Here is a 19101-nt window from a genome sequence, read left to right on the forward strand (position 1 = left end):
GACTAAAGCCGCTTTCACGCTACATCCCTGAACTTTTATTGGACTTACCCAACAGAGGTGCATGTGGCAACACAAATGTTCCACTGGACACTAAACAGTCTTTAACCAGCCGTCTCCTTAGTACAAAGACTGCGAGAATAGTTCAGCTTCGTGCACTTACCTGAGGATGCATTCAGGGTTTTTTAACCACTTTTCAAATCTTTTTTTCTTGAATGTTGCAGGTCAAATTTCTGGTGTCACAGAACAACAGTTTATGTAATTTCTATTTCAAACTAGACGACTCAGAGTAAGCAAAAGAGAGATCTGATGCCACAGCAGCCACCTAGGCGACCTTCTAGTACAGGGTGGGCCATTTATATGGATACACCATAATAACATGGGAATGGTTGGTAATATTAAAGTCCTGTTTGTGGCACATTAGTATATGTGAGGGGGCAAACTCCTCAAGATGGGTGGTGACCATGGTGGCCATTTAGAAGTCGGCCATCTTGGATACAACTTTTGTTTTTTTTCAATAGGAAGAGGGCCATGTGACACATCAAACTTATTGGTAATGTCACAAGAAAAACAACGGTGTGCTTGGTTTCAACATAACTTTATTCTTTCATGAGTTATTTACAAGTTTCTGACCACTTATAAAATGTGTTCAGTGTGCTGCCCATTGTGTTGGATTGTCAATGCAACCCTCTTCTCCCACTCTTCACACACTGAGGAGAAATGCCAGCACAGGCATCCAGTATCCGTAGTTTCAGGTGCTGCACATCTCGTATCTTCACACCATAGACAATTGCCTTCAGATGACCCCAAAGATAAAAGTCTAAGGGGGTCAGATTGGGAGACCTTGGGGGCCATTCAACTGGCCCACGACGACCAAACCACTTTCCAGGAAACTGTTCATCTAGGAATGCTCGGACCTGGCACCCATAATGTGGTGGTGCACCATCTTGCTGGAAAAACTCAGGGAACGTGCCAGCTTCAGTGCATAAAGAGGGAAACACATCATCATGTAGCAATTTCAAATATCCAGTGGCCTTGAGGTTTCCATTGATGAAGAATGGACCCACTATCGTTGTACCCCATATACCACACCAAACCCTCACTTTTGTTGTTCCAACAGTCTTGGAGGGATCCATCCAATGTGGGTTAGCATCAGACCAATAGCGGTGGTTTTGTTTGTTAACTTCACCATTCACATAAAAGTTTGCCTCATCACTGAACAAAATCTTCTGCGTGAACTGAGAGTCCTGTTCCAATTTTTGTTTTGTCCATTCTGCAAATGATCTGGGTCATCCTCGTTGAGATGCTGCAGTAGCTGGAGTTTGTAAGGGTGCCATTTGTGAGTAGCTAATATCCGCCGAAGGGATGTTCAACTAATGCCACTCTCCAGTGACATGCGAGTGGCGCTGTGGGCTCTTGCTGAATGAAGCTAGGACAGCCACTGATGTTTCTTCATTAGTGGCAGTTTTCTTGCGTCCACATTTTGGCAAATCCAACACTGAACCAGTTTCACAAAACTTAGCAAGCAGTTTGCTAACTGTAGCATGGGAGATGGGTGGTCTCGTAGGGTGTCTTGCATTGAAATCTGCTGCAATGACCCGGTTACTGCGTTCACCAGATATCAACACAATTTCAATCTGCTCCTCACGTGTTAACCTCTTCGACATGTCAATGGCTGTGAACAAAGAGAAACTTGTAAATAACTCATGAAAGAATAAAGTTACATTGAAACCAAGCACACCATTGTTTTTCTTGTGACATTACCAATAAGTTTGATGTGTCACATGGCCCTCTTCCTATTGAAAAAACAAAAGTTGTATCCAAGATGGCCGACTTCTAAATGGCCACCATGGTCACCACCCATCTTGAGGAGTTTGCCCCCTCACATATACTAATGTGCCGCAAACAGGACTTTAATATTACCAACCATTCCCATGTTATTACGGTGTATCCATATAAATGGCCCACCCTGTATACTTGTTGGAGATTGGTGTCCACAGTGGGGCTTGCCAAATCCTGGTTTGCTTCCTTACTGGTGAAGGCAGCTTCTGCTGCTGTACATCTACGAGTATCAATACTTTTATGTGTTTAACCTACTGTACCTGTGCCTACTACCAGGTAAACAAAGCTAAGAGATCTTGTCAATGACGGTTCTTCTTTGTGGATTTCAGTGCAAATAGTGCAGTTATGTAGTTATGCAGTACTGTGAAGCACTATGGTCAACACTGTTGTTTTAATATGTGCTATATAAATAAATTTTGATTTGATTTTGATTTGATGTACAGTCTTGGATGGCAGTTTCTTAACTAAAATGGTCCCAAGTGGCTGTCCTGTAACACGTCTTGTCATCTCTGACAGCTCTCGTCCCTCTCTTCTTTCCTTTTCTCCTCCAGCTCCCCTCTGCTTTTCCACCACTGTTTAGTGCTGTTTGACCTGCTCAGAAGGGCCCAAATGTCACAGCAGAGGGAAAGGTCAGGTAAAGGTTTTAGTGCTGAGCAAAGTCTGGACGGCTAACACAGCGCTGGATGCCCGAGGGCGTCGAGGCGGGGGAGGAGGGCCACGTTAACACTTCCGACCTTGAATACACACACACCTACCTCTACACAGTTACGTGCACTTTGACACACTGCTGTCACCTCGCATCCGTGTCGACGTCACTCAGCTCAGAGCCGGGAGCCACATCAGCTGCGTGCAACGTGGCCGCGTCTGTTTATGTGTGCTCGTACGCTCATTTGGGTCATCTGCAAGCACGGATGATTGAGGACACTATGGCTTCCCGGGGAATGACGCATGGCCTCGCTGTGGACATCGGGTCACAGGTCGCTGGCTGTCGGGGGTTTACAGGATCCTGCTTTTAAAGGGCAGGACCTCCATTTTTTTACTGACCACTTTGGAATCCTTTTGAATAGAAAATTATTTGGATTCATATAAAAAGGACGAGTGCGTACACTTCCTTATTTTGCAAGTGAATGAAAGCAAAACACCGAGAGTCTGAGTTCAGTGTGTTCTGTACGGTGAATGGCAGATCAGTGGTGGGATTTCTTTATTGATTAATCTACATCCACATGCAGGGCAGAGCAGCCGGATCCTAATTGGAATGGATTTCTCTCTTGCATTGATTTGCTCAGGTGACAGTGGATGACATATGTGTGTGTGCGTGCGCTGAATACCATATGGTGTTCTGATGTTCTGTCTTACAACAGCTTTCGCTGTTTGTTGTCCGGTGAAGAGGTGAAAAGGAGCAGCTGGATGTTGGCAGCGTGTGCGCCTCTTCTTTGGCTCTCTCATTCAGAAGCACTCTGAGATAAAGCAAGAACACTGACTTCATTACCCCATGACTGCTTTCATGCTTTCACCCACACACACATGCATATACGAGCTGGTGCGCAAAAATGAGTAGTTAGCATGCATGCAGGCAGAAGCAATGGAGCACAGATAACTTTACACAGGAGGGAATGATGTCATTTCCTCTTGGATGCATTTTTGGTTTTTTTTATGTTTTTGCATCTTAACAAAGGCAAGAAAGGTTTATCTTTTTAACTAACTCTCTCACATTTACTTATCCCACACATAATGTGTGTGAGCGTGCAAGAGAGAGGGGGCTACTGAGAGATGGCCGCTGGACATGGCTTCTCACAGCCGACTGGCCCCGACCCCCCATGATCTGCTCTCTTATCTAGTCCAGATCCTGGCCTTTCATCTGGGCTAAAACCTGGGGGAGCTTGGCCTCTGCTGTTTTTTAAGTCTTCTCTCTCTCTCTCTCTCTCTCGCTCTCTCACACACACACACACACACACACACACACACACACACACACACACACGCAGTCTCATTCCAGACCCCCTCCATCTCCAGACTCTATCTGTGAGTCCCAGATGAGCATTGCTCTCACCTACAAGAAGAGATAACAAACCTCACACTCCTCTGCTCTCCTTTCCCCAAAATACTTCAGATTTGATTTCTTCAAAACTCACTGTGAGGGGGAAAAAAAGAAATTACCTCCCCTTTCTCCCTTTCTTATTGTCTGCTTCGTTTTCATGTGAGAATTGGGTTTTTTTAATGTTTTTTTTTTTCTTTTTTCGAGATGTGGTTGTTGTTATGTTTGGGTCCTTGCCACCGCCTTCATAGATAGGAAGCAAAATGCTGCACTCTGCAGTTTAAACAGTAGTTGTTTGGCTAAAAGCGAGACAAAGCAGAATCACAGAACGCATCGGGGATGCTCCCCAAACACGGTGCTCTTCATGTTTTGACACTGAACAAAGTGGCGCTTTCAGTTCTCACTAAATTGCATTACTGCCTAACAATAGGTGGGTTGTTTTGGCTGGTCGGCCAGTCGGTCTTGGCTGGACCAGATCTTCATGTGACCAGCGTTCAGCTGTGAGAGCATGAGCTGACGTTTTTGTGTGTGTGAGTAAAGCGTCTGCAGTTCATACCATGTCATTCCATTCCAGGTGGATGCCTGGCCCGTCCCCACTCTGCCCTGCTGCTCACCCCTGACCTGTTTCCAGCATAAACACCAGATCCTCACCTCTCACCCCTCTGGCTTTACCTGATAATCTGTCTCTGTGGAGCAACCCCCCTCTTTCTCACACACACACTATCGTTTTTCTTCTTTCTTCCTTAGTTTCTTACATTCTCTCCAGAAACCAGATTTCTGCATCACCCTAGCAGTGACCTCTGACCCCAGTCAGATCGGAGCAGTTGGCGTTTTGAATCCAGCAGCAGTTTGAGTAGCATCAGTGACCTGCTTGCACATTTGTCTCTTAGCCTTGTTGTGTTATGCCCCCTCGAGTCAAAGCTGCATAACAGTTAAGGTGAATGGGGTTCGCATTCGAAGACATTTTTCTTTACGGGAGCATGTCGGCCATCAGTGTGTGGATGAGTTATTTTGGAAAGTGTTCACAGGCCCTTCACGTTTTATGAATTAAATGCACTTCTTGCTTATTTTTCTGCACACAATAAATCACATTTACAAAGCAAAGACTTCTTTGTAATTACTGTGAATTTTATTTAATGAGCAATCTTTGTCACAGCACACTAATCTGAGCTTTACTGAGGTGAGTCTGGTTTACATTGATGCTAGCTTAGGTTACACGATTAGCAGGCGAACATGGCGCAAAGGTGAAATGGAGCGACCGATCCAAAGCCCTCTGCTGTGCATCTTCCACGACTTTCCTGTCCACTCTCCACTGTCTATAAAAATGAAAGGCCCAAAAAAATAACACATTAAAAAATATTATCTTTCCAATTTACATATGGCATCATCACCCAACCCCTCCTTTTTCTTTCCTTTTTTTTGGAGGACTGCACATAAGTGCACTTCTGTAGCCTGTGCTTTGTTGGAGTTTATCCATTCTCTATACGTAGACAAAGAGTGGGCACGTAGCAGGACCATCCTTGAATTAAGATCCAGCTTTCTGTTAGGATTTTTCTAATCATCCCTCAAAGATCCAAGGCAGATGGCCAAACAAAGTGATGTAACCAGATTGAAAAAGGCTTTCACTAGGGCTGCTTGATTATGGCAAAAATGATAATCACGATTATTTTCACTGAAATTGAGATCTCGATTATTTGACGATATTTATTTAACAATAACAATGTATTGAATAATGACTTTAAAGATTGTCAAAAAATAATATAAAATAGTGTGCAAATACTGATAACAGTGCAAATGTTTGCAATATAAAAAATAAATGAAAAATGTAAACATCTATGTTTAGTGAACTTTGCAGTGTTGCTCTGTGGTGCAGCTACGACACTGTAGCAAAGTTTACACACTGTGTCTACTTGATTCACGTCTGACTCCGCGAACCCATAATGTTTCCACACCACTGAAGTTTTTTTTTACCTCTCTTTTCAACCAACGGCAGTCACTCTCCTCTCCAAATAACTTCTACTTAGCTTTCCGAGCTTCCCTCGGGTCCTCTTAATTGTTGTGACGGGTGTTCGAAATGCAGAGAGGTGCGCTCGATTTGCCACACGGAGCAGTGCGAGAGTAAAGCACGAGGGAGGAGCTAATAATCGGCTTAGTCATTTTTAATGATCGTTGAAAGCCCATATCGTAATCGTGATTAAAATTCGATTAATTGAGCAGCCCTAGCTTTCACCAATAAAATGGTCAAGAAACACCATCTCCATTTGTTGCAGAGCTCCACTAGTCTGGAGAAACTGTAAGCAGAGCAGCCATCTCAAAAACTCATAGCTGATCAGACCTAGAGTGGACAGACAAAATCTGGCAGGATCCAGATATTGCTCATCACTGGGCCTAATGGGATATTTGGTTAAGTACGCTGGTGCCAGCATCATCCTGTCATGTGTAAAATAACAACTAAAGGTATCTGAAAGCTTTGTCTATCATTTGTGTGTCTACTGAAAATGACATTGCATTCTGTTGTCTTCTTTGATCAGATGTTGAGCCTTGAAATGCTTTGACCTGTGAAACAGAAAACAACAGAACTATTAAAAATTCTAGTTACACTAGCTGGATTTTATTATAGCTTGTGCTTGATTGTAACTGGACATTGCAAAGGGCTGCAGGTCTAGCTTTTAAACAACCGTTGCTCTTGATTTCTGTTCATTTGGTGTCTTTTTGTGTTTGAACACCAAAATAACCTTCTGGGGAGAATAGAGAATGATGACAGGGCAAGTTGACCGCTGCTGTTACATCAACAAGAAATCAAACCCTTGCCCACTCCTTCCTCTTTCTCATTCTCATTTTTGTCTCTTCCCTCTCCAATGTGCCTGAAGTGGAAGAAGGGAGTTTTTAAAATGCAGGTTATGTAGATAGAGGCACATACTGAGACCTGAATCAAATTATGAGCACACGGAGGGAAATTAGCAAACTGTAGAAGGGTTACAAAAATAGCTGGAAGTTTAAAAGTAGCACTTTGACATATATCTGTATTGCCTTCTGTGCAACAGTAAAGGGGTCTGTGTTGTGTCATTGACCCATTCAGTGAAGTGAATTAGCAGATGTGGCCCGAAAGTGTTTTTTAAAGTGTTGTCTTTAGGGCCTCTTAAAATGAGAACAAGTCTTAATTGTGATAACAGTACATTCAGTTCAGTTTAATATGGTTTTATCATGGCCTCCAGATGCTTTATATTGTAAGTTAAAGACACTATAATAATACAGAGGAAACTTCAACAATTAGATCATCCCATACGAGCAAGCAATTGGTGACAGTGGGGAGGAAAAACTCCCCTTTTAACAGGAAGAAACCTCCAGCAGAACAAGGCTCAGGGAGGGACAGATGTGGAGAGGGAGTCTGGACAAAAGAAACAGTCAGAGATTAAATCCTGAAATGAGCTAAAATGAGTCCCACAAATGAATGGAAGTTAGCATGCTAAGTGACAATGGCAGCTCTGTAAAACATTCATATATACCTACCTAACGATCAGGTGGCTGATCGTTAGGTAGGTATTCAGTTTTCAGGCTTTGGATAGGTAATTTTTAGAGTGTAAATTTATACTGTTTTAAGCTTATGAACATAAACGGTGGTCATCAACTTTCAGCTCGACTCACTGGAGCCATCTTACACCAGGACAGTTTTCATAACCCTCCTGATCTCCCACCGCTGGCGCTGCTCTGTTTGCCTAGTGACTGTGCAGTTGTGCTTCAGCTGCCTACATAGGTTGAGCCTTCTCCTTTCTTTGTGTACAAAGTTGCCCAAGGATAAATTCCCTGAATAAAAATCATGAGGAAGTTTCCCCCTTTCTTTCTGTTCCTACTTCTTCCTCCTGCAGTGAATATGGTCTTATAAAACACAGCAACGCAATAACACCACAGATAGAAACTTAATTAATGTACACATTGCAGAATTAATCAACAGGTATTGCCTCAAGTCCATTCTCTCACTTTTTATACCTACATAAAGCACCCAGAGGAACGCACATCCCACAGTTTTATTCCACTCTGTGTTCTGCCAAAGTCACAGTCAAATTGGAATCAACTATCCACACAGAGGAGGAATATCTCCAGCTTTATGGAGTCGTAATGCGGTAGGGGTACTGTATAAATAATCTGTGCACAGAAACACTTCCAGCTGTTAAACAATATGCCCTTTGCCGTTTTTCTTTTCCTCTCCTCCTTTTGAGTGTGCAGGGCTTTGAGCGTGAAAGCAGGCAGGGGGTTTTGTATGGAGAAATGATTTTGTTTAAATATTTGCCTTTTGTAACACCTCCAGATTGTTGCACTTTATGCTGTTTGGTATTACAGAGTGGAGCTGGAACATTGCCTGTATCAAACGGTGCTATTAAGGTTCAGGTTATAATGTGAAATTGAAATCCCAGAGTCTGTTTACAGTTAGGCCTTTTGAAGCATTCCAGTGTAATCTGTCCCTGCTTTTGATATAAAGATAGAGTATTGATATAAATGAAGGGAATTCTGTCTTTGTTTTTAAAACCATACCTGTGGCTTTTGATTGATGGATGGAAACGCTATGGTAGATTGAGATAATAAAGACTTGCTTAAAACCTCACTCTGAGGTTATAGTTTCCCCCACTGTATCAACATAGTCAGAAAGGTGAAACACGGAGTGCAAAGCCTCATCCCCACTGGGCTACCATGAATTGTTATTTGTGAACAAGGGATGATAAAATAAACCCAGGTCTTTTTTTTTCAGGGACATCCTCGTTGCCTTTGGCCAAGCTGAGTAGGGAGCAGCTTTCACGCTCCATTGACTGATCCTTACAGGAAGTGAGGGGGGAGGTAAAAGGAGTCCCTTCACCACAGATCCTCAGCATGTACCTTGACTACATGCTGAGCCCATATCAAAGGGGGCACTCTGTCCTTAGCCTGGGGGACAGAGAGTCTGCTGTTTGGGTCTAGAGAGACATGGGTAATAGGACAGCTTGTCACACTTGTGCATATGCCTGCATTTTACACACTGCACGTTGCTGCTGTCTTGCTTGGGTTGCAAAGTAGCGACACCACAAAAAAAAAGAAAGAAAAGGAGACCGTATGCAGAGGGGTTGCATTTATATTAAGGTCCGAACCATCAACCACAATGACATGAACTCTAACCAGTTCTCACTAACAGTGCAGTGAGAATACTTAAATTTTGGCTTCTGAAAATTGTTCTTGCATCAGGAGTAAAAAATGCATCCAAAATATATCTCCCGCCCATTCTGACCACATCTTGTTGCCGTCTGTAGACCAAACCAGTTTAAGCCTGCGCACGTGCTACGTGTTGCAGCGTTGACTTTCATTGTTCATGTGGAAAAATCTTGCCTCGTTCATAGACAAAATCTGCATCCACGGGGCAAGATTTACAATACTTGAAGTTAGGGCTGGGCGATATATCGAGTTTTTAAAAAATATCGATATATTTTCATACGAGATATAAGATGTGACAATATCGTTTATATCGATATAGTCTATGTTACGTTATAATTATACTTGTGGAGCCGCAGGTTTGCCTCTCTTTCGTCCACTTTTGTCTCTACGCAACGTTACTCGGCCTCGCCTCTCCTGCACTGAACACAACTCCCCCATAGCTTCACCTGCAGGCAATGACAAGATGAAAGCGGAAAATCTCCGTTAGCGAGTTACCGTGCGTGGGGCTGGATGGCGTCAACGTGTTAGCGAGCTAACCGCGCTAACGACATGCAGCCCAGAGGGGCTGCACGGCCTAAAATCCTTTCCTTTTCTCAAAAATCGACAGTGCGCCTTATGTATGAATTCTGGTTGTGCTTACTGACCGCGAACCGATTTTATGTGGTACACAGCGCTCAGCAATCTGTCAAAAAATGTTTTAATATGACTTTGCTAAGCTACGGAGCTGCACCGCTTGATGGATTGTCGGAGAATTACGGCTACAGAGGAGGAGCCTCGCGGAGTGATACGTACTGTGTGTGTATAAGGACCACAAATGGCACCTGTTCAGAGACGTGGTGCAGCTGTGAAATCTGTCTCTTTGTTATTATGCTCAGCGTCTATTAGTTTACATTTTGACTGCACAATTGTGAGCTTTTTGTTATGCACAAAAACAACATTGTTTTCTTTTATTTATGGACCATGATTATTTAATATATGCTGATAATTTATTTTTGAGTAATATCTACGCTGTATGTAAATAAAAGTGCCCGTGTGACATCTGGGACACAGTGTGACTAAGAACTCTCTTTTTGTTCTTAACTTATGGCTTAAAAAAAAAAAAAATCGAGATATATATCTTATATCGCCATCCAGCTAAAAAATATCGAGATATGAATTTTGGGTCATATCGCCCAGCCCTACTTGAAGTCACTGATGAACACCTCGACACAAAGCAAAGAAGTCTTTGCTTTGTAAATGTGATACTTGTAAGGCAAGGCAAGGCAAGGCAAGTTTATTTGTATAGCACAATTCAACAACAAGGTGATTCAAAGTGCTTTACAGAGACATTAGAAACAAGAACAAATAAAAAGCATGATTTAAAATTGAATAAAACAAGCAAATAAACTAACTAACTAATTAACAAACAAACAACAGTATATAAAATCAAAACAGATAAAATCAGAACAGTAGATAAAATCAGTAGTTAAATGTAAGTTTTGAAATTTAAGCTTAAAGTGTGGATTTGGTGCTTTATTCAAATGCAGCTGAGAACAGGTGAGTCTTCAACCTGGATTTAAATAAACTGAGTGTTTCAGCTGATCTGAGGCTTTCTGGGAGTTTGTTCCAGATATAAGGAGCATAAAAGCTGAATGCAGCTTCTCCGTGTCTGGTTCTGACTCTGGGAACTGATAAAAGACCGGATCCAGATGACCTGAGGGATCTGGATGGTTCATACTGGGTCAGGAGGTCATTGATGTATTTTGGTCCTAAACCATTCAGAGCTTTATAGGCCAGCATCAGAACTTTAAAGTCTATCCTCTGACGGACAGGCAGCCAGTGTGTGGTAGGACTCGACTTAAGCGGTCAAAGAAGTGCAGGAGACTGATGCTGTCCAGTGTAGCAAGTGATTTATTCACCATTCTGTGGCCCAAGAATATTTACAAAGAAACAAATAAGAAACTCAACTCTATAATAAACTCAATTCAAATAAACATAACTGAACTTAAATCAACGGAAATTAAGGTCAAACTGCACACAGCTACACTGACCTGAACCCTTCTTCTGAAACACCTGAGTTCGTCTGCTTAAATAGTCCCCTTAATCAAACACTTTCTCCTCTGGACTATTCCATTCAGTAGGTAGGTGAGATGAACATGATTATATTCATCCTCTACTACTCCTCTTGACTGGCAACATAAACTCTGGTGTAATCAATACATATCACAACATTAAATCTATTTCTTTATAAACCCTTTAAAATCAACTTTATTAAATTATAAGAATTCTTCCCCTCCTGCCCTTGGTCTCTTCCTGTGACCTCAGATGAACCCAGAAGGTATAAAGCAGGAAGTAGAACTACATTTCCTCCTTTTGCTTCTGGAAGACAGGTAGGTAAAGGTAAGTTCAAACAATACAAATTAACAGTTGAAATAAATAACATGTTAACTTAACAAACTTGCATGAATTGATTTAAACCAAGATGTTATATATAATCTGTAAAAGTGCAGAACATAAACAAACCCGGGATAGTAGATGTTTGCCTATTGCAGATTACATGTGAAATATGGTTAAATCAAAACAAGAATGTTAACTAAGAATGTAGACAAATGGTCTTCTCACCCACTTTGTCACACAGTGTAAGGACCTCAGAGCTGGACTGATGTGGTCCACTTTTTTGGTCTTAGTGAGGACTCGAGCAGCAGAGTTCTGAATGAGCTGTAGTTGTCTGACTGATTTTTTAGGTAGACCTGTAAAGATGCTGTTACAGTAATCAAGCCTACTAAAGATGAATGCATGGACTAGTTTTTCCAGGTCCTGTTGAGACATCAGATCTTTTATCCTTGATATATTCTTGAGGTGATAGTAAGCTGACTTTGTTATTGTCTTAATGTGTTTTTCTAAGTTTAGGTCTGCATCCATCACTACACCCAAATTTCTCGCCTGGTTTGTGGTTTTTAGATGTATAGATTGAAGTTCTCTGGTGACCTGTAATCGTTTTTCTTTGGCGCCAAAGACTATTACCTCAGTTTTGTTTTTGTTTAGCTGGAGAAAATTGTGGCACAACCAGTCATTGATTTCCTCAATGCATTTACCAAGAGCCTGTACAGGGCCTCGGTCTCCTGGTGACATTGTGATATATATTTGTGTGTCATCTGCATAGCTGTGATAGTTTATTTTGTTGTTGTTTATAATCTGTGCCAGTGGGAGCATGTAGATGTTAAACAGAAGGGGTCCCAAGATGGAACCTTGGGGAACTCCACATGTGATACTTGTCTGCTCAGATGTGAAGTTACCTATTGATACAAAGTATTTCCTGTTTTCTACGTATGTTTTGAACCAGTTTAGTACAGTTCCTGAAAGACCTGTCCAGTTCTCCAGTCGTTTGAGTAATATGTTGTGGTCAACTGTATCAAATGCTGCACTGAGATCCAGTAAAACTAGGACTGACATTTTTCCACTGTCTGTATTCAGACATATGTCATTAAACACTTTGGTCAGAGCGGTTTCAGTGCTGTGGTTCTGTCTAAAACCTGACTGGAAGGCATCGTAGCAATTATTCTGTTTTAAGAAGTAACTGAGCTGTTGGGAAACTGCTTTTTCAATGATCTTACTTAAAAACGGGAGATTTGAGATCGGCCTGTAGTTGTTCATTTGTGTCTTGTCAAGATTGTCCTTTTTCAGTATAGGTTTGATTACAGCAGTTTTTAGTGATTCTGGAAACACACCTGATAATAAAGAAAAGTTGACGATCTGTAACAGGTCTGACTCTAAAGTCTTTGAGACCTTTTTGAAAAAACTTGTTGGCAGGACATCTAAACAGCAGGAGGAGGAGTTCAGTTGACCTAAGATGTCCTCCAGGTCTTTGCTGTTAATAGGTTGAAACTGTTTCATGGTGTTTAAACAGTTTTTTGGTGGACACAGTACATATCCTGGATCTGCTGTTGATGTACCAATTGCTTGTCTAATTTTTTGGATTTTTTCAGTGAAGAATTTGGCAAAGTCATTGCAGGCCATGGTCGAATGAAGTTCAGCTGCCACTGACACAGGAGGGTTTGTTAGCCTGTCAACTGTAGAAAATAAGACCCGAGCATTATGGCTGTTTTTAGTGATGATGTCAGAGAAGTAGGACCTCCTTGCATTCCTCAGTTGTAAATTATAATTGTGAAGTTTCTCTTTATAAATGTCATAATGAACCTGGAGGTTTGTTTTTCTCCATCTGCGCTCAGCTTTCCTACACTCTCTTTTTTTATTTTTCACCAGTGTGGAGTTTCTCCATGGAGACTTTTTCCTTCCAGAGATAACCTTCACCTTAATGGGAGCAATAGTGTCCATTACATTTAACATGTTAGCATTGAAGCTATTGACGAGCTCATTGACTGACCCTCTGGGCAGGTCAGGTGTTAATGGGAAGACCTGGTTAAAAATTGCACTACTGTGTTCAGTTATACACCGTTTTGTGATCACTGTTGTTGATATATTTGTGTGGGCTGAGATTTTACTTTCAAAGAAAACACAGTAATGATCAGACAGGCCCACATCAGACACAGTAACCTTTGAAATGCTCAGGCCTTTGGAGATCAGTAGGTCAAGAGTGTGTCCTCTATTATGTGTGGCCTCTGTTACATGCTGAGTCAGCCCAAAGTTGCCCAGAGTGTTACTCAGGTCTTTAGTCCCTTTGTCCTGAGGGTTGTCCACATGAATGTTAAAATCCCCAGCAATAATTACACAGTCAAAATCAACACAGATCACAGACAGCAGTTCACTGAGGTCATTAAAAAAGTCTGTGCAGTATTTGGGAGGCCTGTAAACATTAAGAAACACAACTTTGGATGGGGCCTTCAGCTGTAAAGCCACATATTCAAAAGACTGAAAACTTCCAGGAGATAGCTGCTTACAGCAACCCCTCCTCCTCTCCTGCTCGCCCTGACCTCACTGATAAAACTGTAGTTAGGAGGGGTCGTCTCGATGAGAACAGCTCCACTGTTACTTTGGTCCAACCAAGTTTCAGTTAAAAACATAAAATCAAGGCTGTGCTCAGTGATTAAATCATTAATTAAAAATGTTTTCCCAGCTAGAGATCTAATGTTTAATAAAGCCAACTTAAGTGTTTTAGAGGTATTACTTGTCCCCTCATGTTTGGGAGCAGTCTGTGGCACACAAGGTATGTTTACTATGTTTAAAGATCTTTTAGAGTGCAGCTCTCTGTGTTTTGACCAGGCCACATGTCTCCTGTCACCTAAAAGTACAGAAATTTTAAAACCTTCTAGTAAACAGGGTCCCAGCTTCTCCTGGGAAAAGTCATCACTGCCATAATCCTCACAGCCCGGACCCTTCACATATCACATATCAGACTGCGGAGACAGGGCATGAAGAGGAACTAAGGGGGGCGAGGCTGGGCAATGTGACTTCGATTGCTCTGTTGAGGGTGGGGCTCGATGGCGAACCTTTGGCCGCTCTGGTGGGGGGTTTATGGGGGACAAAAAGGGATTGGGACGGGGGGTAGATCTGAGCCCAGCATTGACCCGCTCCATCATCTCCTCAGTGAATTTCAGGTGTGGGGAGGAGGGAGAAAGGGAGGGGGAGGAGGGTGATGGCCTGTCAGGGGTTTGGGGGACTGGGGAAGGTCGTGGTCCCTTGTCCTGGTCGTTGGTGTTGTTGAGAGAGTTGGAGGCAAATAGGGACCCCTCTTCTTGCCTTAGATGTCTCTCCTTTCTGAGGCTCTTCCTCAGATGCCATGGATGTCTCTCCTTTCTGAGGCTCTTCCCGGGTGGGGGCAAATGGAGCTCCTCCTCAAGGTTTCTGCTGGGCTTTGTCTGTTCTTGGAGTACTGTTTGTTCCTCTTTATGAGATAACTCCTCGTTTATCTCAGCCTTGGCACCAAGGACTGTTAGTTGAAGTTCTAGTCACCAGCAATGCACATTTTGGCAGCATGCTGGTAAGTATTTAATGTAAAAGTATATCTGCATTTGTAAATACGATCAGGACGTCTTGGCCTTGATGTTCGTTATTGGCTGTTCCTGTCAGAGCATCAGCATGCAGGCTAGCTGATGGGTTGCCTGTTCGGGGTTTAAGGGGGATTTAAGACTGGAAAAGCTGAAGGCCCTCAGCGCATGAACTTATATACATGTTTTTTATGCTTGTGTTTCAGTTGGTAGTGACTGCAGACCATCAGATGAAGAGCCTTCAGTTTCGGAGCATTGCCCCCAAGGCCCCGGCTGTGGTGCCCTCTCCTTCCCCTGCGGTCCAGTCCTGTCAGCCCTCATCTGCTCTGCCTGAGGCTACCACTGCCTCAAGCCCCAAGTCCATCATTGTGCCCACCCAAAACTATGCACTCATGCAAATAGCAGGTCAAGATGGCACATTCTCCCTGGTGGCGCTCCCACCTTCTGTTTCTTCTCAGTCGCCGCAGCATCAGAAGAACCTTAAACTACCCATTCCCAGATACCAGCCAATGAGGAGCAAGGGGACCACAGATAAGGTCAAATCTCCTCCACTACCTGCCAGGGTGAAAACAGCCTCCAGAGTTTCTGACTCAGCACAGACCAAATCAGTGGGTTGTGGAGCATCAACAGCTATTAAGAAGAATCTACAAGAGACCAAGCACACAAAGGAAACCCTTGTGCCCAAAGAAGAGCCTTCAGAGCAGCTAATTCTAATAGACCCAGCCTCCTCTGACATCTCTGTTACTGCTCTTCTACCAGATAATGCTGTCCTCTACCCGGGTTCTCAGTTGGAGCGAGTACCAGATGGCTCAGAACGACCTACCACCACTGGTCTCATTCAGAACCTGCAGTACCCCCCTGCTTCCATCAAAAGCTCCCAAAGCAAATCACCGGAGGACAATAAGACTACAGTGAGAGTGTGCCAATCTAAGCTGGCTGCAGCCCAGACCCAGGGCAGTATCACTGTCCTTTCTCCAGCTATCTTCAGTAAAGCAGTCCAGATTATCCCATCCCCACCTAAGGGGAAATTACCCATTTTGCCCTACTCTAAAATGAAGAGCACCCTCATCCCAGCTGCCAAGCTCAATAATTTATCTCCAGAAAAGAAAAGTTTACCTGGCCTGAAAGGACTCACCAGCCCTTTAGATTCTACATCCAAGTCCCACGAGACAGCTGAAACCTTGAGTCACAACCGGGTGCCTAACTCCAGTCTAGAACCTCAGGTCCAGCCCACATTATTGCCTGTTGTAGGAACACTCCAGAAGCCACCTGGCAAGAAGAGAGGAAGGAAGAGAAAAACAATGGAAGACATCTTAGCTTTTGAAGCCCGCAAGAAAAGGTCTTTATCCTTCTTCCGTAGAAGGGTCCCGGAGAAACAGCCGGCAGTTGTTCCAGGATCCAAACAAAAGGAAGTTGATATTTCAAAAAAATACCGCAGCATTCGACCCAAGCCCATGTTGGTGATGGAGACAGTTCCCCAGTTGGTTAGTCTGCCTGCTATTACGCCAGATGGCCAAGAACAGGAGCTCATACTTGGTCATCAGCTCCCCACCTCTACCACAACAAAAGCATTGGACTGTCCACCTCAGCCAACCCCGGTAACCCTCCACCTCAGAGGAGGCTCCCATCCTAGAGTGTTCATAGGAAGCCGACCGCCCCACCGCTGCCCCACCTGCAGCCGCTGCTTCAAATTCAAGCATCACCTTCAGAGCCACATGAACAGTCATGCCAACAATCGGCCGCACATCTGCCCCGTCTGCCGCAAGACGTACGCTCACTCAAGCAGCCTGAGCACCCACAAGAAGCTTCATCACTCTGAGGTACGGCCACGTCGTTCTCTATCCTGCGAGTTCTGCGAAAAGGCCTTTGGATATGTTGGGGTATACTTCAGTCATCTGAGAGAGGTCCATAAGGTGGTGCTAACCGTGGAGCCGTCAGTCAGTCATCACGAGGAAGACGTGCTTGTAGAGGGGTAAGATTATTAGCGATTGAGATAACTAATGAATATATGCTGCAACCTCATTTTTGATCTTTAACTTCTGGCAAGGGGAATTAAACAGCCAAAGATACTGACTGACTGCACCTTATTCCTTTTATTTCTCTGCAGGGGCAGCTTGCCGGAACCATCAGATGAACAGGATTGTGAAGATCCTGTGGAGCTGCAGATCAAATGTGGCCGCTGTCAGGCAATCACTCCCACCTTTGCAGACATGAAGATGCATTTGCGATATGTGCACGGGGAGGAGGTCCACATTCAACTCTGTGAGGGCCAACCCCCACGGGGAGGCCGTGAGGCTGAGAACGAACTGGTAAAGCACGCTGCCCACTACTGGCGACAGTTAAATGAGAAGCGCAATCTGGTCAAGTGTGGAAGCTGCGACGAAGAATTCTTTTCTTTCTCCAAGCTTAAGAAGCACATCATGTCCCACCACCGAGGAAGGGAAGGAGATGACAGCGGGGTCCTCCCATCACCAGAAAGCAGCGGAGGCCTCGGCATTCTTGCCACAGGTGCAGTTTTTAACTGTGTGCTTTGCAGTGAGGTGCTAGACACTAAAGAGCTGGTCATGGAGCACTGGAGGTGTCACCACCACTGTGAGCGTCCGAGCCTGCTGTGGGATGCCCTGAGCTCATACTCTGGCCAGGAAGAGGGCGAGGCCGACCGGGATCTGGAAACTCCCGCTCCAAGCCCGCGTTAGCCGACTGGCCCTTTGGGTTGGCGTGGGCTCCTACTCATACACACTCAGTTCTAACAATCAGCAGCACAGGGATAGAGATGTTCTCTTATAGCACTAGTTTCATCTTTCACCACTGGAGAAATCTGACCTTGTGCAAAAGATGAAAAACAGTAAAGATAAAATCAAGCCTGTGGTGAAAAGTGATCTTTGTGTTAAGATTTGCAAGAGATGCTCTCGCTAGGTCAGAGAATCCAGTTTTATACACAATATCATTTTTCATGTTATTTTGATTGCACTGTTCTGTTTTTGGACTTTGTTTTGTTTGGAAGTATGTATTTAATATCTCGTTGGAAATGCAAATGATTATTTTCTATCTATTGTTTATTTAAAAGTTATTAGAGGTCATCTATGACCCAACTGAAATAGTCCAGGGGTCATTTCACCCTTTAATATATCTAGCCATGCAGATAAGATCAGATTTTCTTATCTTTTTCTTTTTTTTAAACGTGCCGAACCAAAACGAAAAGTGACACCACACACGATCAAATGTTTAAAAGCGAAACATGTTTTTGTAGCCAGATAATCCTTTCCATGTAACACCAGGCACATTTTTCACAGGACAAAGGTTTAGCAGTCAACTGCTGTAGCTCCAAGTTTGTTGTTCATAAGTCACAATAGCTCCTGCAGCTTCCTACTCGTTATTTCCCATTCATTTTGCTATTTTATAAGCAAAACATTATTGGGGATATGTAAAATGTGAGCACAAACTAATTCTAGTCACCTCCATTTATCAGATAGAGTCAGAAATCTTAAAGATGACTCAAGCTACCAGGTCTGCATGGCTAGATACTACAACAGAGCATTGAGGAGATCATTTTATTCGGGGACGGCTGAATTAAAAGTAGTTCATTGGGTACCATCTCAGTGGCTGACAATTTAACCACTGGCCTTTGCGTCATAACAGTTTAAAAGTGTTCTGTAACTGTACAATCCTCAGTGTAGTATTGCTCGTGTAACAGAGTCCAATTAAGGGCAGTATTGGGGTTCATTATCCACCTGGACCCATGAAGGAACACTTTTCTTAACCAGCACCCAAGTGACATCCTTGTGGCCTTCTGAGAAAAAAAAAAACGGAAAAAAAATGTTGGTGTTCATGCGTAACGTGACTTATCATTGGTATGGTCCTCAGTAAGCCGAGTTCTATCTTCTTGACTTGTCGATTAATGCCTATATGTGTATTCTGTGATATGCCAAGGGTCTATTCACACTTGTGATTGTAGAAGTGAGGTTTGCATTGAAGCTTTTTCAACCACTGACAGAATACCATCGGTTTAGTAAATACGCAAAGGAAAACCATTGAATCGCCTACCTGTTGTTGCCAGCTCATGTACGCACCTGTGGAATTGTGTGCACCTAGACTCTGAATAGAGTTAATATAAACTGTTGTCAA

General features: G+C 43.3%; 1 protein-coding gene across 2 annotated transcripts in view; it reads left to right on the top strand.

Annotated features, from left to right (window-relative positions):
• Window positions 1-17800, top strand: part of znf438 (zinc finger protein 438) — a 53403-nt gene extending 35603 nt beyond the window's left edge. For both annotated transcript variants that reach the window (XM_085361917.1, XM_085361918.1), the window contains exons 4-5: window positions 15183-16948; window positions 17084-17800. In XM_085361917.1, the coding sequence (XP_085218043.1) occupies window positions 15207-16948; window positions 17084-17672 (2331 nt within the window). In that variant the 5' untranslated portion in view covers window positions 15183-15206 and the 3' untranslated portion in view covers window positions 17673-17800. The remainder of the gene's footprint in view (window positions 1-15182; window positions 16949-17083) is intronic.
• Window positions 17801-19101: the final 1301 nt, after the last annotated feature.

The sequence above is a fragment of the Diplotaxodon limnothrissa genome, linkage group LG9, assembly GCF_057381915.1.
Source record: "Diplotaxodon limnothrissa isolate DT_005_m linkage group LG9, D_limnothrissa_male_GT1.1, whole genome shotgun sequence".
In the NCBI taxonomy this organism is placed as follows: Eukaryota; Metazoa; Chordata; class Actinopteri; order Cichliformes; family Cichlidae; genus Diplotaxodon; species Diplotaxodon limnothrissa.